General features: G+C 33.6%; 2 protein-coding genes across 3 annotated transcripts; both read left to right on the forward strand.

Moving 5' to 3' along the window:
- The first annotated feature begins 1,878 nt into the window (after nt 1-1,878).
- On the forward strand, nt 1,879-2,955 carry LOC112716461 (uncharacterized). Its single transcript, XM_025768371.2, has one exon. The coding sequence runs from the start codon at nt 1,879-1,881 to the stop codon at nt 2,677-2,679; it is 801 nt and encodes a 266-aa protein (XP_025624156.1). The 3' UTR covers nt 2,680-2,955.
- A 303-nt stretch (nt 2,956-3,258) lies between these two features.
- Nucleotides 3,259-6,549, forward strand: LOC112716460 (uncharacterized). 2 transcript variants are annotated; one of them, XM_025768370.3, is made up of 7 exons: nt 3,514-4,102; nt 4,192-4,286; nt 4,392-4,541; nt 4,696-4,954; nt 5,039-5,257; nt 5,343-5,485; nt 5,997-6,549. In XM_025768370.3, exons 2-7 carry the CDS (start codon nt 4,248-4,250, stop codon nt 6,294-6,296), a joined length of 1,110 nt encoding a protein of 369 aa, XP_025624155.1. In that variant the 5' UTR covers nt 3,514-4,102; nt 4,192-4,247; the 3' UTR covers nt 6,297-6,549. The 2 variants fall into 2 exon arrangements, with proteins under 2 accessions (XP_025624154.1, XP_025624155.1); XM_025768369.3 differs by lacking the exon at nt 4,192-4,286 and having other exon boundaries at nt 3,259-4,102.
- Nucleotides 6,550-23,729: the final 17,180 nt, after the last annotated feature.

Genomic DNA, 23,729 nt, shown 5'->3' on the forward strand with positions numbered 1-23,729 from the left:
GTTGATAGTTGCACTGGTTTGGTTAAAAAGCTGAAATTTGATACACGAATCTAATTTGTATAAGGGAGTTCATAAGAAATAGTTTGAAGAGGGGGCAAAATTACGTTTTCTGCTATGAAGTTATTGGTTAGTAGGTTGGACTTAACTGTTAGCTAATTGAGGAATCGATTGCTTTGATTTGATTTGATTGGATTAGTTTGGTTTGGTTTGGTTTGGTCTCTTCATGCTTTGCATCTAGTATCTTCATTTCTAGGTGGTGGTTTGTGTCTTCTGATGCTTAGGACTTAGGAGTGTGCCAGCTACTCAAATACTCCCTCCGCAACACTGCGAAAATCTGGTACATCCTTTGATCAAATAAAAAGGAACGGATGTATGTTTCTACTTGTTAATAATTGAGATGGAAAGGCAACAAATTAGAGTCTCTGATTCACCTATTTCCATGGTGCTTTCAGTGCTGTACGTTGCCAATAACAATTGAGAGCTAAGATTCTGGCATTGGCCTTCAATATCTATCAGGCTTTGCATTCAGATGTTCCTATACTTTCGATGATGTATTCAAACTTATATCAAAAAACTAATTGAACTAGCTGATATATGAAACGTTATTGCTCCCTTCCCTTTCCGTCAATACCCTCCATCCTTTGGTGTGGATCGCCAGTTAAGTGGTGATTGATTTCTGACGCTACCATGGCTACTAGTTATGTTCGACAGTTGAGTCCATTCAGATGTGACTGCTTGTCAAACATATTTATTCACATTTCTAGTTGTTAATTGGATTGAGCAGTTGAGCTATTTTTAGTTCTCTTCCATCAACTTGATGTTCTTTATTTGAACAAGCTCCATAATCATACTCCAGTTTTGAATAGTGAATAATCTGCGTGTAATTAGGCATTCTTGCTGTCTGGAACTTTTCTACCTTACTTGATGCTTTTCTGAGACAATTTGATTGAGTTCCTCTGTTCCCTTGGTTGTTATGTATGTAGGATTAAGGACCGATTTTAAGCAGTCTTAATTAAATCCTGATTATGCTGAAAGCTCTCCTTCAATCATGGTGGAGTTATTTAAGCACAATGCTACAAGTATTGAATTCGTAGGCCATCATCTTGTTTGATTGTTATCTCTGTGATCCAACATAAAAATAATTGAACCATTCTATCTTGTATTTAGGGAAAAATAAATGCAGATTATAGTATTTAGCTCTTTTTTTAACGATAATGTTTAGAGAAGTTATTAATCAAATGAATGAGTGAGCCTATGATGAGCTGTGTGTTGATCTATCACTCCCAAAGGAAAAGTTGGGGGGGGGGGGGGGGGTTGGTGTTTTGGCAACTGACAGAGTGGCACATATGGATGATACCTATTGTGGTGTACTAAATAAATGCATGTACTAGGATCTTTCACTATGGAAGAACATGGCCCCTTGCTTGAAAATGAATTAGAAAGGACTTTTGTTACATGTTTGTTTTGCTATTTATAGTAAAATCGGAGAGGAAGACATGTATTATGAGCATCTTTTATAGCTAATAGAATGTGTATCAGATGCATGAATTAGATTAATATTATTGGTGTATTGCATATGATCATTGCTTAGCAAGATGCGTATATAATATTTACTTCTAATTTATGTTTGGTTTTCTATTCCTCCAACATGATTTAGTTTTGAGGGAACATGTTATTGTGGTTAATGTTCTTTCTTTTGTTTTTTTTTTTCCTCCCTGAAAATAAATTTTCTAGGTTTTACCTGGCTACACTTATGTGACTCTGTCCTGTTTGGCTTTTTGCCTTTTTCAGATTGGATGCCTAGAGTGGACCACTAATGATCCCATTGAAGTCCAAATGATCCGTTATGCTTGGTCATTTTACCTATTGTGATTGAGAATGTGGAACTTTGCTTCAAACTGTATTGCTGGAAGTGTGCGGCAGAAAAATGATTCCACAAAGCCAACTCATTCTGCATCGGAATGTTCTGATGATGAGAATTCGGTTGTTGGGAGAGAAGAAGGGCTGGAATGCCCAATATGCTGGGAATCTTTCAACATTGTTGAAAATGTGCCCTATGTATTGTGGTGTGGGCACACCCTTTGTAAAAATTGTATCCTGGGACTGCAATGGGCCGTTGTGAAGTTCCCAACGCTGCCAATTCAACTTCCTCTCTTTATCTCCTGCCCGTGGTGCAACCTTCTATCTTTCCGTCTGGTTTATCAAGGGAATATTAAATTCCCTCGCAAGAACTACTTTCTTCTTTGGATGGTTGAGAGCATGAATGGTGATAGAGGGAAATCGCACTCAAATTGTGGTGGTGATAATCAACAACATTGGCCAATTAAAGACAATTTAACCATGGGAAGCTATGTAAGCCATGGAAATGCCCGGAGGAGCCAAGTTCACCACCCAGAGACATCTGGTTCTGGCCCTTATCATGGCAATACCGGCGACTATCTCAGTATGGAAAGGCTGCATGCTTCTCTTCGGAAGTCGCTGGTTTTTGTTGTCCAATTGACAGCTAAGTTCCCATTGGTCATTATATTTCTTTTGATCATCTTATATGCGATACCAGCTAGTGCTGCCATCTTGGCTCTGTATATACTAGTTACGATTCTCTTTGCTCTCCCGTCATTTCTCATCTTATACTTCTCATATCCTAGTTTGGATTGGCTTATCAGAGAAATTGTCACTTGAAACCGTGAAGCAGAAAGTGCCAATTTCGCAAGCATTATGACTAATGTTTGCTTCCCCCAGTGGCACCCTTTATCTGATATCTTTTACTTTGTAATTAGCCAATTCCTTTTACAGGTTGCATCTTTTCTCTTTTCCATATAGAGCCTCAGTATAATTGAGTATTGATTTTAGCTCTGGTAGAGCTTGGTTCATTTGTAGGTGTGATAAAAATGTTTAGGCCCCATTTTGGTGGCTAATAGTGATTTATCAATACAACTTATACTTTGTACGGACAAATGGATAGTCCTCTCTATACTGTTAAAACTTTCATGTTTGTAAGTTGTAGTTATATCAGTTGTGTTGCTTATATCTGGAAGCATTATTTTGTTAACATTAAAATTAGTGATCTTCCTGCGCTTGGCTGTGCTGGATGGTCGATCTTAAAGTCAGAATCCCTTTACAATGAAAGAAAAGCTAAAGAGGGTGTTTATTTTTGCATCTTTTGTAGTTTTCACTTTTCACAGAAAAAGCAATTTATTGGTCTCATAAGTGAACACTCTCTAAGAGATTTATTGCATAATTATGAGAGATTTACATTTCATGTATGGCTGTAACATTTTGATAAATTTAAAAATACAGACAACTAATTGCATATTGTAACGTTAAACAAAATTACTAATTTTAAAATTATGAATATGGTTAAATTATTATATTAAATTTTTTACATGATAAAATTTTATTTTAATAACAAAAATTTCAATTATAGTTGCCAATGGGAATATTGTAGAGCCTTCTAATTTGGAGCAAATAAAACAGAAATTCTAAATAAATAAGCAAATGAAAGAAAAAACCTACATTGTTCTAGAACAAGGAATTCTATCAAAGGTCAAACACAATTCTAGTTAGTAACCAAAAAAAAAAAAAAAAACACAATTCTAGTTCATTTTCCCCCATAAGACTTGCATAGTTTAGTTCACCGTTTCCACAATTAAATCTGAGGCTCATAAACATCCACGTGGCAAAAGCAAAGCCAACAGCATCTCCAATTCGGAACACATCCAAACAAGACAAGAGCACCCAACAAAAACAAGTACACTGTTAACACATCAATCAAACCTTGGAAATCAAAAAAATGGTGGCAGCCACCATTGCTGTCTCTTCTGCCAAATCAACCATTTTGCAGAACCCCATCTACCTTGGAGACTCAAGTTCAAGTTTTTATAGAGGATCTTTGAAGGGTCTATTCTTGCATCATGTGAAACCAAGCCAACAACAACAACAAAGAAGAGAGTTAACCAATTTGGTTGTGGCTTCCACAGCCACCCCTACTAGTACTGTAACAAAAAGCAACAGTAATGGTAGTAGTGGCAGGTTTTACTTCAACTTCACTGGCTTCCCTTTCCCACTTGGTCCATTCCTCAACAGGCGCACTATTAGGACTGAGGTCTATCATCTTTGCTTTCTCTGAATTTCATTTGCTTTTGATCTTTTTCATGAATAAACTAAAAATCATCCTGTTTAATTTCTATGCAGTTATTGTGCAATTCTTTTAAGTTGCATTTGGATACGGTCTGAATGTGCAAACCACTATGGCTTCTACATTTTATTGTTTCAATTTGGAGTCTCATGTAATTAATGCTCAATCATGTTGGTATATATTGGAGTCTCGCTAGAAGATGTGTTTTTGAAACACTTTATGATTATTTCTCCCTTTGTTTAAATCATGGTTGTAGGCTGTGAAAGGTTGTATATGGCTATTTGAACAAGAGCAGGCATTAGGCTTCAGCAGTGTTTCCACAAACATAAGAATGACGGTTATCAAACTCAAATCTGGTGGCTTATGGATCCATGCACCAATAGCTCCAACTGATGAATGTATTCAGGTTCATGTTCATTTCCAATTCTCTTACTTTGATCCAACATATTGCTTGTGTGGAACTAGCTTGACTTCATTTGGTTCATGGCTTTTGAACCTTTTTGGAATTATGCTTTCTTAACATGTGAACCTTTTTGTGCGTGTTGTGTGCGCGCGCGCAGCTCATTAAGGAATTGGGAGCTCCAGTTGAATATATTGTCCTCCCTACTTTTGCTTATGAACACAAAATATTTGTTGGTCCGTTTTCTCGGAAATTCCCCCGTGCTCAGGTATGGGTGGCCCCGAGGCAATGGAGTTGGCCGTTGAACTTGCCATTGGAATTCTTAGGCATTTTTCGGGCTAAAACATTGAAAGACGAGGATTCATCCGCTCCTTGGGCTGGTGAAATAGAGCAAAAAGTTCTAAGCTCACCAGAAGTTGGTAATGATAATCTGCTGTCGCATGTTTTCTAGACATTCTCTTCATAAATCCACAAGTTTTTTCATTTCCTCTCTTATCTATCAGGAATTGGTCCTTACGTCGAAGTAGCTTTCTATCACAAGCCTTCAAGAACACTATTGGTGACAGATGCTGTTATTTTCGTTCCGAGACAGCCACCAGAGTGTATAAGCAAAGAATCACTGTTAGCATCTGCTAAAAATGGTTTGGCTGTAAAAATTCTTAGTAAAGGGAAAGAGGTACCGAACGAACCCGTAGTTGACAACAAGACGAACAGGCAAAAAGGTCGGCATCTTTCCCTCCCACACTTGCAGAATGCATACTACTTTCATTTGAGGTTGAATTTAAATCCTATAGCTTTACTCTGCAGGATGGGAAAGAATGGTTCTACAAATCTTGTTTCTTGGTCCATCGAATCTGTTAGAACCTAATGCTAGCTTTGCACAGATGTCGCAGAAACTGATTGTTTCACCAATTGTGAAGACACTGGTCTTCAGCAAAGTTCCTGAAAAGGTAATCCTCTTTCTGAAGTATCATTTGTTTTATTTGAATATCCTAAATTCTTAATCTTGTTACCTGATATATAGCTACCAATTTATAAACTGCTCAACCTTGTGTTATTTTCTATAGGTGGTTATGATTATGATAGACACATAAATTGAATAGTCTTGATGTTTCAAAAGTATCTTTTACTAGGAAAAAGGTGACTACTCACATGAAGATGTCTTTATGTAAAGATGGTAGTTAAGATGTTGACACGTATTATATTGAGCAGTTTAGTCAAATATAACAAACTATCTATTGGTTTTCAACTATCATTTTCGCATAAAGACATCTTTGTGTGAGTATAAGTATTTGTAATGTAGGGAACCATAGGCAAAGTTCACTCCACCTCCTTTTTACACCATTGCATTCAGACTCCGACACGTTTGTTGTTGTGACTTGTAAGACAAGTAAGCCTAAGAGATGTGTTTGTTGGTGTTTTCGAGTTTTGGATTCAGAATTTGTGTTCACTGTTATCCAGGTTAGAGAGTGGGTTGATAGAATCTCGCAAGATTGGAGGTTCAAGAGAATTATCCCTGCTCATTTTGCAGCTCCAATAAATGCAAGCCGGTCCGATTTCCGGGCGGCATTTGCATTCTTGGACGAGTTCTTGGTCGATACCAACCCCACTTGGCCATCACTTTCCCTTCTATTCTCTTCAGTCATGGGAAAAGCTGCCAGCTATTTCCCTCCGGACGACATGAGGACCTTATCGTCCCTCGATCAGTTCTTAGTTTCGGTTGGGGCTGTGAAGAAAACCGTTTCGGGCCGGAAACGGTGAAATACCATTGCTAATACTAATACTGGTTAACCTTAAATATATATAGTTTTTCTAAGTTGATTGTTAAGGAAGATGTTAATATTTGAATTTTTGGAATATGTAGGAAGATATATTGTAAAATCAGAGATTTATCTTGCATGAAAATCTTGAAGAGATAAATAGATTTACATGCATGATCATAGTAGGATTTGTTCATTTCATATCAGCATAATCCCAAATATACTAAACACCCTAACAGGTTCCATGCATTCAACTTTTGCGTTTTGTGTTTAAAAACTGCACCTCTTCTAACCAATTTGTTTTGGTATAGTAATTAAGTTCATTAGTCTGTTTAACCCTGTTTTGTGACCTATTGGCCAACAACAAATTTTTAAGGTTTACTAAATTTTCAATTAGATCCCTATATTTTTTTTCTTTTCGTTTGAGTCTTTATACTGTATCAGATTTTGTAATTAAGTCCCTATTGTGACAAAAACATTAGAATTAATGGAATATTCTATTAAACAAAACGAATATGACTAATATTTGACTGAATATTCTATATAGTTTAACAGAATATTCTGTTAATTCGTTTTTGTTACGATAGGGACTTAATTACAAAATATAGTATAGGATCCGACTGAAAAGAAAAAAAAGTATATAGACCTAACTGAAAATTTAATGAAATTATAGGAACTGGCAGAATAATTAAACTAATTTTTAAATAGAGTTTAGACCCACATTTGTCCTTTGAAAAACCCAAAAAAAAAATAAGAAAAAGACTGCACCTCTTGTAATTTGGGCTTCATTCTGGCCCAAGTTCGTTTGTATTCAACTCTGGTAATAGATTTAAAAAAAATCTATACCAAAAAAAAAATTAAAAAAAAGCACACATAAGAAAGGTTTGGCTTAGTCACTAATAACCAAACATAAATGTTTGTCTTCATAAAGTTAATTTATCTATCTGTAGAACATTGAATGTGGCATAAATGTTGAGAATAATGATTAAAACAATATAAATTTTGTTGAATTGAATTGAAGTAATGTGGCCTACTCTTCCGTTTAAGTTTTCTTTTTATTATTATTATTGTTACGTTTTTCTAATTGACAAATTGAATGGCCTGTTCAACAGATGATTATTAATATTATTTTTGTTTTTTGGAAGCAGAAATAGACATGTTAATATGAATAATGGTGTTGTCCAATTGAAGTAGTCTTTCTATTTGGTTATAAAGAGAGAGTATTTTTAATAATAAAAATTGGAAAAGAGATGCAACTCCAAAATACAAGAAAAGGCCAATAATGGTCCTTTGTCACTTCCACAACAGCTGTTCTTTCATGCTATTGCATATTTCTCTTTGAAATTAAATAATAATAATAATAATAATAATAATAATAATAATAATAATAATAATAATAATAATAATAATAATAAATTTAGTTTTATGTATTGAATATCATCTAATTAATATAATTTTGTTAGTATCATAATACATAATTAAATATGTATATTAAAAAAAAGATGATTTCTAACCAACTCTCTCGTAAATAGAAGATAAATAGAAGATTAGGTGTCCTCTATGATTTGTTCAATTGTCATTTAAGGAATTGATTTGTGAATTGTGATTAAGATTAATTATCTCTCTAACTTTAGCTAATTAAATCAAATTATTACTAAACTATGATAAAACCCATTTTGTGAATTACAATAATTTTAATTTCAAAGAGATTTCATTACAATTTTCATTTTTTTCAATCTATCCAATTTTTTTAATGTGTTCAAGTAAAAAAATTAAAAATAAAAAATAAAAATAAAGGTTAAAAAATCAAAATAAAAAGAAAATGGAAATTGAAAATTCGAAGAACGAGAATAAGGGAATTAAAAGTGGACATCTTATTAGAGATATTGATCATATGTTTAATGCTTATACTTCTCCCGTAACAAGTTTAATTAGAATTATTAAAATATTATTAGTATTGTTAGTAGTTGAGAGTTAAGTTAGTAATGACTAATAGTTAGTAGATAAAATATTTATGAGGTTAATTTGGTAATATCCCTATAAATAGGGTGACTCTTTGTATCATGTAATTTGAACACAACACCTTCACATATAATATTATCATCTTCTCCAGAAATTCAACATGGTATGAGAGCTATGGTATCCTCCTTGAAGAGGATAAGCCATTAGTTTTTCGGTGAAAGATCATCATGCTTCTTCTTCAAATCCAAATAATCAATCTCCATTGTCTTCTTTCTATCTAATGGCAGAATCATCTTCTAACGTAACACAAAATCTCACTAGCTCTTTCAATATTCATTCTAATGAAAATCCAACATTTGTCACCGACTCTGTTCCTTCTCATCTAAATTGATGATCTTCTATTTTCAATAGCTGGTGTTGTCTTGGTTATATCATTCCCTCTCTCTTTCTATTACCCAAAATTATGGTCATTTAGACCTGCGCTTTCACGCGCTTCTCAAAGTTTGTTGTCATCATCACTTTTTCTTCTTTTCTACTCTCTTCTTTTTTTTTCCCTTTCTCCTTCTTCTTCGGTAAAAATAAAAAAAATCACTCCCTGTCTGTACATTTTCTTTCTCTCTTTATCATTGTCGGTCGTCGCGGCGTCTTCAATGTCTCCTTTCTTCTCCTTTTTTTTCCTGGTTGTCTCACTCTCAAACATAGAAACGAGAGAAGTAGCCTTATTTCTTCCTCTCTTTATCTATCTGTTCAAAACACTGCCAGTCGTCGCGGCGTCTCCGACGTCTCCTTGCTTCCTTTCTTCTCTCTTTTTTTTCTTCCCTAGTTGTCTCACTCTCAAACACAGAAACGAGAGGAGTAGCCTTATTTCTTCCTCTTTTTATCTATCTGTTCAAAACACTGCCGGTCGTCGCGGTGTCCCGACGTCTCCTCCCGTCGCGGTGTCCCGACGTCTCCTCCCATTTTTTTTCTGTGAGTTCAACAGGGCATCCGCCACCAAAGGCATCTTCCTTCTCTGCGTCACCACATTGCAAGCATCGTCTCTTCTGCATCACTGCACGCCGCTCATAGAATTCCTGTTCATCTCTTCTGTCATGACCAAATTGCGGCCCACGCCGCAGCGCTCTTTTTTCTTTGTCTTGTCTGCATCTAGCGCCACACGCCTCTTCCTTTGCGTTACTGCACCACACGCCTTTTCGCCAACCATCTCGTCGAAACTTATCCAAGTTGTGGATTATTGACATGTTCCATCCACCAACTTGTGGGAACATATTAAAATATTATTAGTATTGTTAGTAATTGAGAGTTAAGTTAGTAATGATTAATAGTTAGTAGATAAAATATTTATGAGATTAGTTGGTAATATCCCTATAAATAAAGTGACTCTTTGTATCATGTAACTTGAATACAACAACTTCACATATGTGTATTATCATCTTCTTATTCTGTTCTTCTCCCAAAAATTCATCAAAAATTATATAAACAACCAAAATATAAAAAATTCTAATATATTTATAAACTTGTGCGTATGTAATGTATAGAGGTGTCATTCAACCTATATACATTCTCTGCTATATTAGTCATAAAACAAAAAAGATCTCTGTTACATTTGAAGTTGTTCACCATTTTCAACTTCTAAGTCGTTTTTGTTTTGATTTTCTTTTTTTACTTTTATTTTCAGTTTTTTTTTTGTGGCCGAAAAGTTGGAGCATATTAAGAAAATTGTGTGAACTGAGAAATTTAAAAAATGGTAAAATAAAATATTTTTGAAAACTATTGTAATTTGTAAAATAGGTTTTTATCATGGTTTAATAAGTTAGTTTAATTAACTAAGGTAAAAAAAGATTAAAAAAAATTTCAATCATAACTAAACAAATTATAAAAGATACCTAGCCTTATTTATGAGAAAGTTAATTAAAAATTACCTAAAACAAATTAAGTCTTTTTAATAATATACCTTAGATTTGGGTATATTCTGTACTTATAATTATAATAAGGATGACAATAATGATTTTGGTAGGATTAATGTAGAGAAGCAAATTAAGGATTAATATTCAAATAATTCTTAAAAGATAAGACATTTTTTAAATTTATTTTTAAAATTTTTTTTAATTAAATTGATCTTTTAAAAATTACGAATTAATTATATTTGTCCTTCAGTTACTCTATTAATAATTTTTATTTAAAATTAATGTTGTAAAACGTTAATTGATAATATATATATATATATATAGTACCTAATATGTCTAATTAGATATGACCAAATATATTTATGAAATTTTATTAATTTAGTTATTTTTCTCAGTTACAAAAATCTTATTCCCAGTATGACCTAGTGACTAAATTGATAAATTTTCTTAAACATATTTAGTTAACGTCTAATTGAACATCTTATATGTCATGTATGTAATCAGTTAATATTTTACATCATTAATTGTTAACAAAAATTACAAGTAAAGCAACTAAATGACAGATATAATTAATTCGTAATCTTTAAAAGACCAATTTAATTTTAAAAAAAATTAAGAACAAATTTAAATAATATCTTATTTTTTAAAAACTAATTTGACTATTAAACTCGCAAATTAAAAAATAAAATAACTTTTCCTTCCATCATTCGGTCATCTTAATAATGTACAGAGAGAAATATGAAGATAACAAAGGAGTTTGCTCTCTCTATCTCTCTTGAAAAGAAAAAAACAAAACAAAACAAAACTCAATTGCTTTATCATTTTGATTTGCATGTCTCAATTATAAATTGAAAAAGACTCATTAACAGTTATTTTTACCTAAAGTTTAATCATTAAAATTATTAGATAATTTAATAAATTTAATTAAATTATTATTTAATAATTTTTAATTATTAATTTTATATAAAAATAATTATTTATGAATTTTTATCTTATAAATTATATATAGCTACTGTCCAAATGCAGTCATCATGGAATCCAAGAAGCAAAAGAAACAGAAAGATCTTAACGAATGATTCTATATTGTTCTAGAACAATGCACCAAATTTTGTGTAAACATATTTTTTGCACTTTAATTTCAACCTAACTATTTAATATTTGCAATGTTAAAATAGGATTGAAGGAGTCAGGGATTGACATTTCTTGTTCATTATTACAAACTTAATAATACTTAGTTGGTGGTCATCACCCTTCTTGACTAAGCACCGCCACCAACTCATTCTCATCATCTTTCTGAGTTATAATTATTTAATTAAGACCAATATTCAATTATATTCTTAATAAAAATATTAGAAAGTTATTAAAATATATATTAAAAATATATTAAATTATATATTTATATCTAAATATATAATAATTAATTTTAATGTGTAAATAATATTTTTTAAAAATATATTATTAAATTATTAAATTAAAAAATTAAATTAATAACTAAAAATACTAATAAAAAAATTAATAAATTCTACTTATCCTTAAATTTTTCTCTGTTCTTAATAATAATTCTTCAACTTTTGAAATAAGATAAAAATGTCATATACATTAATATTGTAGTCGTTTCTTTGGTAAGCACAAATATTTTCTATACAACATAAAAGTCATAAAAGTATTTTATATAAAAATGAAGAGAATATTTAAAATGATATATTATTAAAAAGACTTTTTAGGGATAAAATTTTGATTTACCTTTTTACCAACATGATTACAAAAGTCACTTTCTTTTATCCTTAAAATTTAGTGAATTTACTTCAAGTAAATTTTTTTTGCATTATTTTTTGGTAAATGACCAAAAATTTTTATTAAGGAAATAATAAGAGTCTAAGAACTGAATTTTGCTCCAATTTTTTACATGTGTCCTTTCTAAATAGTTATTCAAATGTTCTTAATATAAAATTTGGATCCAAATACTGAAATCCTTTGTCAAATACAAAAGCATTACTTATAAAACAACAAATTTTATTTTTATTATTTATGTCATATTTTAAAAATTTTTAGAAGTATTTTTGTGGTGTAATCTACACTTATATTTTGTATAAACAAAACGATCACATGTATATATATATATATATTAAAAAAATCATTTAAATATATACAAATATATATTAATTAATTGTTTGTGTGAATACATATTTTTGTTTACACTATTAACTAACTACTTTTTTCTTTTCTTTTCCTTTTTCCTCTCCCAACCACAACTTTGTTAATGCTTAAAGGCATGCATGTTTCCCTACATTGATGCATTCAACTTCTTTCCGTCCTTCTTCATAATTTTTTTTTTTTAAAAGTCCACACTTTTCTCTTCTCACACAAACGACTCTAGAGTCTAGATCTTTCCACGGGCCAGTATCCTAGTTTGTAGGGTTACACACAGATTAGATCGGATTGGATATAGTCTGAAATTTTATCCGATCTGCACTGCACTCATCGGATCGGATCGGATACGATATCCGTTTTTTTTAGGATGGATCCGATCCAAATACTTGCGGATCCGATCGGATATCGGATATCGGATATATCCGCATAATTCAAAAAAAATTATTTTAAGATTCTGTTTGACTGTTTTTATAAAAAAAATATCCAAAAAATTCATTTTTTATCTGTTTAAGCCCATTTACTTCTAAAATATTATCAATAATAGTTCTCTTGAATAACAAAAACAAAATAATAGCACAAGATTTAAGTTTAATTATTCTAAGTTGAAGTACAACATAAAAAATCAAAAACAAAATATCATAAAATAAGACACTAAAATTCATATCACATTAAAGTTTACTTTCTTAAACTATGCTATTTATATGTGATGTGCGGATATATGGATTTGCAAATCGGATCTGCGGATATCACTGCCGAATCCGTAATCCGATCCTATCATAATGCGGATCGAATAATATCCGCAAAATTCGGATCGAGTGCGGATAATTACCGCGGATATGCGTATATTATCCAATCCATATGGAGCCCTATTAGTTTGTGACACATCAGGTTTTTTACTCTTTTTTTTTGTTTAATTAGTTTGAACTTGTATTTTTTAATTAAAAAATATATTCGAGTATTAAAAAAATTATATTGCGGGCATAGCTCCTTATTATTAGTACTCATTGTTTCAATACCCGAAACTAAAATAATAAATGACTAATTCTCACACAAAGTACTATATGCCATTTCAATCCTTTTGGTACATAAGGTTTTTATGTAGGGAAAAGTTGTCTATAGAAAATGGATGGTTGAATGGGACCTTAGATTAGTCCTTTTCATATTTTCTACATTTATCTTTTTTTGTTTTTTTATGTGGAGCAGGCACCATGACTTTCATGCTTTTCCCGGGTCTGGAGAAAATTGCTTATTTTTATATTTTTTATTATATTTATCTTACTAAATAATCTTATTTATATATTATTATATTTAATATTTAATTTAGAATATTTAATGTATATTTCATTTAAATATATATTTAATGTATTTAAATGTATATTTAATGTAATTAAATGTTTGTTTATTGCAGTGAAGACCCTTACACAATTACACTAGTTTAATTTAATTTGCAAATTAAATTAGCCATTTGTTTTTGGAAGTTTAGAAATTGAAATTGATAATGTAATTTTGCATTGGTTAGCATATATGTAATGAGACCTTTAAGGTTGATTAACACACACATTTTGTAAACGGTCAAATAAGTCATTATGCAAGTTTTATGAATTTAAAAGTTGTTTTTTAACCCCTTTTTTTTGGGTTCATGAAACATACAATTGATAAATTGACCCAAATAAAAGCAATACAATTTTGGTGCTTGGTGCATTAATGATCAAGCACCACTTTTTTTTTTCCACATCATATAATAATTGCAATAAAAGAATTCTATATATCAAGATTGTGACTTTAATAATAAAATTCAAAGAAAGGAATAAAAAAAAGTAATTTTTATGGGAGTCACTCAGATAAAAACGTCTAAACGTCTTTTTTTAAAGATGTTTTTTATTAATTAAAATTTAACACATATAATTAATTAAATCGTGTTATTTTTGTCAAAATTAGGTTAGACAAATTAATTTAATCGAAAAAATAAGAAATCAAATCTTGAACCGGTCTAAATTAATATTATTTTTTATATAAAATGACTACAAAATCCTTATTATAAAAAATAAATAAAATACTCCTTTATATATATATATATATATATATATATATATATATATATATATATATATATATATATATATATATATATATATATATATATATATATTGAAAACTCTAAATCCTAATCCTATAATGACAGAGAAATAAAGAACTAGAATTTAGGATTTTCAAAATTAATAAATATAATAAGAGTATTTTAGTCATTTTTTTAATAAGGGTATTGTAGCCATTTTTTATAAAAATAATATTAATTTAGACTAATTCAAGATTTGATTCACTACTTTTTTCAATAAAATTAATTTATCTGACTTAATTTTGACAAAAATAATATAATTTAATAAATTATATGTGTTAAATTTTAATTATTAAAAAATATCTTAAAAAATATTTTAAACGACTTTATTTGAGTGGCTCCCAATATTTATTTGTATATATGAATTTATGGATCGTGTGCCGCGTGATAGTGTGATACACTCTTCCAAAGCGTTGTGAAAAGAAAAAGGCATTACTCAAATCGAAAGCAATTTTCATAAAAACCATTAATTAATGTCTACCTTACATTTATTTTATTCTCCAATATCTTGTTATTTTTCAAATGATGTATTTATATTTTATGAAAAAAATAACTTTTAGTAACCTGCTGTAAATTAATTGCTTTGTAGGTATCTTCACGGAAAAAAAAAAAGAAAACAAAAAATCCTTTGCAGTAGGTATATCCAACTTCTTAGAAGATATCAAATTGCTTAGAACTTAGAAGTTCTTTATTTTTTGCCAAACTAAGACTCCAAATAGTAGCTGAACATACATTATCATATATTGACAACTTAATTACTTAAATATTTTCCTTAACATAGAAGCTAAAATTCTTAATCAAATATACCACCTGATCAATGCATGTGATGATAGTAAAATAATTCTTTATCTAGTTAAAAAACCTCATCTTTTCAAACCAACGAAAGTTCTAAATAAAGTTAATTTAATGAAATTAGTCTAAAAAATTGTTCATGATAGAAAAATCTTTTGGGTCAAAGTGATGCAAAATAAATATGGATGTAGAGAAATACTTTTTTCTAGGATTAAACACATCAAAACCGTATCGAGTGCTTGGTAAGGTATTCATTCGAAGTAGAAAGATTTCAAAAACAATCTTATTTGGAGGATTGGTTCTGAGCTGAGATTAATTTTTGGTCTGACTAATAAATTTTTGGTATTTGAAAATTTGTTGATTTTGTTCAACTAAAAATTATCGAAGAGATGTTAGATGAGCAAATTTGTGAATACATGATTGATGACAATTGAGACTTTGACTGTATTGTAATTGTTGAAGAAAGATTGATATCCCATTTTTGCGTCCATCAAATCTTTTGAATTAGAGTTGGGCGTTGAATGCTTGGTTTGGCTCTTTATTGCAAATGATATTTTTTCGATTAAATCGATTTGTGCTGTCTATTTAAATTCTATAGATGAGTTAAATGCTTTTCTTTTTTCAAAAATTTGGAAACTAGAAGTTTCGCAGCAATTAAGATCTTTTTGTTGGCTTGTTGCGAATCAGGCGCTTCTGACAAATGAGCAGCATGCTAGAAGATATATTGCAGAGTTTGATATGGATGTGTTATCTGTAGAAAAGTTCTTGAATCTTTGCTCCACGTGCTCCATGATTATAGATTTGCAAGAAGAACGTGGATGAACATTGATAATAGTTTAAGTTTCATAATTTTTTTAAGAGTTAAATTTCAGAGTGGTCCCTGAGCTTGTACTCGAGTTTCAAAGACGTCCCTAATTTTGCATTGGCCCCAATATTGTCCCTGAATTTAACATAGGTGGCTCACGGTCATCCTTGAAGCATTTTTCGGTGACGAAAAGATGAGTTGGATTGACGGATGCCACGCTGGAAGCCAGGCTGGACTTCTAAAACGTCGTCGATTAGTGTTTACAGAAGGGATTTAACATGCAGTGACTACTTCTCTCTCAATCCAACACAGTCTCTTCCTCTTCTCCTTATTTTCTTCAATGGCGCCAGTTTGAGAGGGATTTTCGCTGGCCTTCTCTCTCAAGGAAAGCAAGCATATTGTGATTATCTCGTCTCTATCGCACACGTAGTGGTCTGACAGGAAGCATCTTGATTGTTAGAGGTAACCAAAATAGAAAGGAGAAACAAAATAGCTACCATCTTGATGAACGAAATTTAGCATGTCGATTTAGAATTCAATGATGGATATGATCGTGAGTATAGTCTAATCGACACTTAAACTTCGCATCAAACAATTCTACAATCTATAACCGAGAGTATTAGTCTCCCGAGTCGTCCTCCCTTGGAATTGCCAAAGTGTGCATCTTATTGATTAGAAAGCCTTGTTAGGATTCTTTGAAAGTTTTAGCAAAGTAGTAGGAAACAAACAATCGATCATTAAAAGACTTGGCTTAGGGTTGGCATTAGAATTTATATCCTTATAATTCTTTCAATGATGATAACAATTAGGCCTTGCCTTATTTAGTTATCCTCTAGGTATAGAGGAAAGTCAAATGAAAATAATCAACTTGAGTCACAAATCCTAGCTTCACCTCATGGGAATCTAGCTTTAGTGCACTCCAAGTCAATTAGCAATCCCTAATTCCAAATCAACAATTGACACAACTATTCAACTTCTTCTAATGGCCCAACCCTATGCCAAGTGAGAAATTTCTACTCCATAACTAGTGTTGACATTTTATCAAACATGTGATGAGCAAGAAAGAAAGTCATAGTAAAATGGGAAGAAAAGTAGAATTAAAAGTATTGCAACACAAGGAACTAACAACAAGTCTCAAAGAACAACAATGAGGATCAAATTCTCAAAGTATTGATGAAATCCAAAACCACAAAGTTAAATTCTAGATCTAAGAGAATTTAGCAATTACAACTACTACTTGAAATTGGAGAAGAAAATCTATGACATGAACAAAGTAAAGTGAGAATTGCAATAGATCTCACCAAAGAGTGATTGAAAATTCAGAACTTGGATGAAGAAGAACCCTAGTGAGAGCTTGAGATCTCTCTCTCCTCCTCCAAGAGTGTGACTAACTATCCCTCAAAAAATCTCTAATCTAAAAAATGAACTAAGTGTCTTTAACCCTTGCTCCCTTGGTCTTCTTAAGCTTTTCCCGCCAAGGCATTCCCTAAAAATGGGATTCCCAACTAACTCCACGCCTAAGTCACGTGGCTCCTTAAAAAATCATATTCGCACATCGGCGCATGCGCGCCAAGTACGCGCGCGCGCCACCGAGGCATCTTGTAATGTGCGCGGAGGCGTGATGTACGCGTGCGCGCCGATGAAAATCATGGCTTAGCCGCTACGCAAGTCGGCTCGCGGCTTGGCTCTCGGCTTCGACCTCTAGTTGCTCTATCCACGCGGACGCGTCAAGTGCGCGCACGCGCCCATGCTGAGGTTTCCAAGGCTGAATTTTCGTGCTCCCTTCCTTTGCACCCGTCCTCCTTCTCTCTTCCGGTCCATCCCTGCCTTATATTCTGAAACCACTTAACACACAAGTCACGGCATCGAATGGCATCAAGAGAAGATTAGAAATGTATCTATTTTAGTGCAAAATAAGCATGTTTTCATCCATGGGTCAAAACTAGGAAAGGAACCCAAAATCTTGTACTTTCATATAGAAAGTGTGTGGAATCATTGATAAAACCCCTGAAATCAACACAAGATAAACCCTCAAAATGGGGTTTATCACATCTACTCCTCTGTTTTTTTTTATCATGGCTTTTTGTACATTGTTAAGTCATTATATATTCATTCGTTCATCGTTTTCTTATGTGATTTTTCTGAAAAATTTTGTTAGGGTTTTCTCTGTATGTTGTTGTTGCGTTTTTATTGATTATTTTTTGCTGTAATAATGGTAGCTATGGTTGTAATGTGCTGAAAATAGAAGTATGTAGGTTGTTTATGTATGCAGTTTATGTGTGTTCATGGAGGGTTAGGGATTGGGGTTATTGTGCTTTTCTGGTTGATGGCAATTTTGATGATCATTTGTTATTTGCAGATGGGTCTCATAACTATTGTGTGTCACTATGGGGGATCCTTTGTGAGGAGTCAAGACGGTGTCGTATCATACACCAAGAACCATATTTCAGAGATTCCAAAGCTTGATCCTGATCGGCTAGATGTCTTTTTCATCAGGAATTACTACAAAGAGCTTGGGTATGATAAGGCGGAACACTGTTGGTGGCTGGTTCCAAACAAACCCTTAGAGACTGGCCTAAGGGAACTTAATTATGATGCTGAGCTCCTGGAGATGTGCTTCCTTGCTGAAAGCAACCACGGAGAGATGCATGTGTACTATGAACATGGGGTATCTATTCCAACATACTTGGAAGAACTACCATTCAAAAAGGACAAAGAGGTGGTCGTTGAAGTCCCTACCTAACCAGTTTTGTTGAGAACAGAACTAAGCTCCAGGGTCATTCCTCCACACCCAGTTCCAAACCCATGTATCAACCACCTGAAAACTACCGAACCCACCCAGGAGGCAACCTCTACGAAAACTACCCCTGCCCCACCCAACCAAGACATGGACCATACTCAAGTACTAGCTGCAACCACCAAATCAACCCCAATTCCCAAATCCACCATTCCGACCCTAATTTCTATGGCTGCTACAACTGCCCTACCCAACCAAGGCATGAGTCATACTCAAGTACCAGCTGCAACCATCAAATCAACCCCAATTCTCAAAAGTACTCCAACACCAGTGCCTAAGCCAAAACAGGGTAAGATTTTCCAACCGAAAGTGCCCTCAAAGAATGGGACAGAGAAGAAAGGTGCTGCTTTGAAAAAAACTGCAAAGAAAGGCGAACCAAGAACAACACTGAATAGGAGATATATAACCAGGGGTCTAGCTAATGGTCATGTGGCGAGGCAAACAACTAAGGGCAAGGGAAAGTAAGCTGATACGGTTGTGTTATCAGAATCAGACTCTTCGGACAGTTATGAAAGTGCAGAGGATAGTGCTTACAAGTCCGGAGCTGAGGAGAGTTCCAGTGATGAAGAGGTCACCAATACAATACTGAAAGCTAAAAGTAAAGAAGTAAATAGGAAGCATCTTAAAAAAGTTAAACTCAGTAAATTGTGGAAGGAAATACTACAACCTGATGATAGATTAGTACCTAAGGATGATTCGGGTGAAGATGATGGGTTATTTTTTGGACAACCGGCAAACCATAGTCCTAATATTGGAGGTTATGATGCTTATAATGAATATCATGATGAGTCAGATAGGACAAATTCTTGGCATTTCGAAGAAATGAAGACATCCTCTAACTTTGAGGATGACGACACATTTCCCGTTTTCAGAGAAGGAACAAGGTTTGGGGAACTCCGATTAGAGGTAGGGATGAAATTCAACACGAAGATGGATTTTAAGGAGGCTGTGAGGGAGTATTGCATCCAAAAAGGTAGGAGAGTTAGATTCAAGAAAAATGATAAGGTACGATGCAAGGCTTTATGTAAGGGTGAGGACTGTCCATGGGTTATCTATGCCTCTAAGGATAGTGAGAGTGTTTGCTGGCAAGTTAAAACCTTCAATGATGATCATACCTGTCCAAGGAAGACAAAAAATAGATTAGTTAACAGAGGGTGGTTAGCTAGCAAGTTGGTGAAAAAGCTTAGGAAATTTCCAAATCTGAAGCACTCTGAAGTTTTAACATACTTCAAAAGTAAATGTGACTTGGACTTGAACAAGTCTTCCCTGACAAGAGCACTTGGAGATGCTAGGCACATTGTGTATGGTAATGCTACTGCATAATATGGGATGGTGAAAGACTATAGTGAGACTCTCCTAAAGTGCAACCCTGGTTCTACTATGCGCATAACAATAATTCCTCATCCCAACCCCGCAGAAGAGCCCATTTTTGACAAGATGTATATTTGTCTTGATGGATGCAATAAGGGATTTAGGGCGGGATACAAACCTCTAATAGGGCTTGATGGAGCATTCCTGAAAACTAGATTTGGTGGACAAATCTTGGCAGTCATTGGACAAGATGCCAATAATCATATTTATGTAATTGCATATGCCATTGTACCAGTTGAGAACACGGATAATTGGAGGTGGTTCTTTGAGCTGCCACATGAGGATCTAGGGAGTTACACCCAAAATAGGTGGTGTTTCATTTCGGACATGCAAAAGGTAACGACGAATTTGTTATTTACTGGTTATTGTATTTTAGTAATGGTTGAACTCCTTAGCTTGATGTATTTTTCTAGCCATGTATTGCTTTCATGATTCTATTTCAATATCTACTAGTTTGTTTCACACATTGTTGTTACCTGTGTTGATAGAATGGGATAAAAATAGAACTTAATAAATCGTGGGGATGAGTTTACTGTCACTTATACATGTATAGGGACTTATTTGTTGTCACTTATGTATGTGTAGGGACTAATTTTATGTCACTTATGTAAGGTGAGAGACCATGTTGGGTCCCAATATTGTAAGTTAACAATTTTAGTGGTTTCGTGTAGGGACTAATCACAGCTGTGCAGGAGGTCTTCCCTGATGTCCACCACATATTTTGTGTATGGCACTTGTGGAGAAATTTCAATAAGCGGTGGAAAAACAACAAACTCAGAGGATTACTGTGGGAGTGTGCAAGATCTACCACTCAAGAGGAATTCGTTGAAGGGAAGATGAAAATTCAGAGAGCTAAGAAGGAAGCATGGGAGTACCTTGCCAAATGCCAAAGAGATGCATGGAGTCGGGCCTTCTTCCCTACCCAACCAAAATGTGACAACATCTATAAGAATTCTTGCGAAGTATTCAATGCAAGAATCAAGGAAGCAAGGGGTAAACCAATTATCACACTACTCGAGGAGGTTAGAATGTATATCATAAGGACAATAGCCCGAAACAAAATAAAATTCAAGATCCATGTTGGTTTACTACCCCCTGTTCAACGTAGCCGCTTGGAAAAGATCAGGAATGCTTCAAAGAATTGGATGCCAATGTGGTCAGGAGATGCAGAATATGAACAATTCAAGGTTCATGGATGGCCAACCAACATGGTAGTGAACTTGGGAAGGAGAATATGCACCTGTGAATTTTGGCAGCTGAGTGGTATTAATTTAATTGTCATTACTGTTCTTATAGTAAATATCATTACTGTTACACTTTAGTTGTTGTTCCAATACTTATTCTGATATTGTAATTGTGTTTCCTTAATTTATTGTGGATTGCATGCTGGAACTGGAATTGATTACTTAGTAACTTGGGTGAATTTTATTGATTTGAAATAGGGATGCCCTGTGTCCATGCTTGTGCTGCAATGGTTAGGGCAGGCAAGCAGCCTGAAAACTTCTATCAAAGATGGTTGACAATGGATGCATACAATGATACATATGCATTCTATATCAATCCTATTCCTGGCTAGAAACTATGGGAGAAGTCACTTTACAATAGACCACAAGCACCCAAGTTTAAGAAGATGACAGGCACCCAAGAAAAAACGAAGAAAGGAAGCTGATGAAGGCCCGGTTGGAGGCAAGAAGAAGAATATCACCAAGATAAAGAGGGTATATAAAAAGGGTTCATGCCGTCATTGTGGTGGCAAGGGTCACGACAAGAGAAATTGTGCTAAGAAGAAGGCTAACGATGAGGCTGCAGCTGCTGCTGCTAGTGAAGCTAATACAGAAAATTAGCAACAACCTCCCCCTGTTGCACCTGAAGTCCAAGATGAGAGCAATGCTACTGAGATTGAGGTAGGCATGAGTCAACCACTTGTGTCAGAAAACGAAAATGAAGACTCCCACCAAGAACTTCAACCCCAGGCAAGGCCACCAAAGCTCCCACAAAAAAGAAGACAACCTCCACCAGTTGCACCAACTTCGATCCATCTAGCAGCAACCAGTGCTCCTCCACCAAGTTTTTCAAATGCTCCTCCAACAGTCACTATTCCAATTTCAAATACTCCACCTCAAACAACTGCTCATATCCATCCAATGGTTGGTGCATCAGCAGCTACAGCTTCAAGGTTAAGTAATGCCATATGTTTTGTTCCAATTCCGGGGTCCAAACCACCAAGAAAATTCAAGAAATGAATATTTTGCTATTTTTCTGTTAAGATATTTTGCTTTTAAACATTGAACTTTATGATTTCTGAGTTCCATGTGTCAAGGTGTATGTGTTTTGGATTATGGTGGTTAAATACTCTATGTTGTCTTTTGATCGTGTCTAGTTTGACACAGACAACTTTAGAAAACAATTAACAATGTGTGAATATTATTGTTGAATGTTTCAAATTTTATTACACTTCCTTAGCTTCATATTTCTTAATTCCTAAATTACAATTATCAACAACAATGATAAAATAGAATTACACAAATCTATTCATTTGTTCATCATAGGGTACATTAATCACAACTTTTGTTTTACACAATATCCAAATAGAAATTACTGCTTCCACAAACAACAATTACAATTACTATAACAACAACCAACAACAAACAAAATGCTAGTTTTAGAGCTCTAACTTCAGACTCTAAGCTTTCAAGTTTCCAAGCAAATTTCATTCTCCACTCCTCAATTTCAAAGTCAAGATTATCTCTGTCACTTCTTCTTCATCACCAATTTTGTCATCCCACATAAAAAGACCACACTACCTCTTGCTAATACTCTGCAACCATATTTCATGCCCATGGAGAAGAAATGTTACAAATTGAATGAGCAATAACGCTAGGTATATACATTAACAAAAATCACTTACATTGTAGTTAGGACAACCATAAAATGGTCTCCCTGGATTCACTTCTGTTCCTGACCACTTGAGGACGGGTTGGCTACCACACCCACGCCTATCTGAAAGTCGTTGGTGACTACTTCTGGTGGTTCTCCTCCCACAGTTTCTTTCGGATCGTCAGTTACTAGAGCTACTAACATGGTTGCTGCCTCCACCCATCATGACCCATTCAAATCAAGCTCAACAGTGCCAGAGAAGACGAAGGAGAGCAGAGAAGAAGAAACTGTCTAGTTTCTAATGATAAATTGGGGATTAGGGTTATAAATGATTTCAGGGACTAAATTGAGTTAACTAAAGATAACAACCACGTCAGATAGCTGTTACCTCTCTAACGTGGTGCCTCTCCATACACATCAGCGCGCCGTTTAGGAATATTCTCCGGAAAATGCTTCAAGAACGACTGTGAGCCACCTGTGTTAAATTCGGGGATAATATTGGGGCCAATGAAAGTTTAGAGACGAGTTTGAGGCTCGAGTGTAAGTTCAGGGACCACTTTGAGATTTAACTCTTTTTTTAACTCTCCTCTTTTGTGTTGGTTGTTAAAAAATTTATCATTCAAATCTCTTTTTCAATTGTAGTCTTGACCCCTTAT

Source organism: Arachis hypogaea, chromosome 10 (assembly GCF_003086295.3).
Source record: "Arachis hypogaea cultivar Tifrunner chromosome 10, arahy.Tifrunner.gnm2.J5K5, whole genome shotgun sequence".
Classification (NCBI taxonomy): domain Eukaryota; kingdom Viridiplantae; phylum Streptophyta; class Magnoliopsida; order Fabales; family Fabaceae; genus Arachis; species Arachis hypogaea.

Bases quoted from the DNA above. Each gene is read 5' to 3' on its own strand.
- LOC112716461 (XM_025768371.2), top strand. From the start codon at position 1,879: ATGTGGAACTTTGCTTCAAACTGTATTGCTGGAAGTGTGCGGCAGAAA.
- LOC112716460 (XM_025768369.3), top strand. From the start codon at position 3,791: ATGGTGGCAGCCACCATTGCTGTCTCTTCTGCCAAATCAACCATTTTG. The intron at 4,103-4,391 runs GTCTATCATCTT...TCATGGTTGTAG, and splicing joins GGCGCACTATTAGGACTGAG to GCTGTGAAAGGTTGTATATG. The intron at 5,486-5,996 runs GTAATCCTCTTT...ACTGTTATCCAG, and splicing joins TCAGCAAAGTTCCTGAAAAG to GTTAGAGAGTGGGTTGATAG.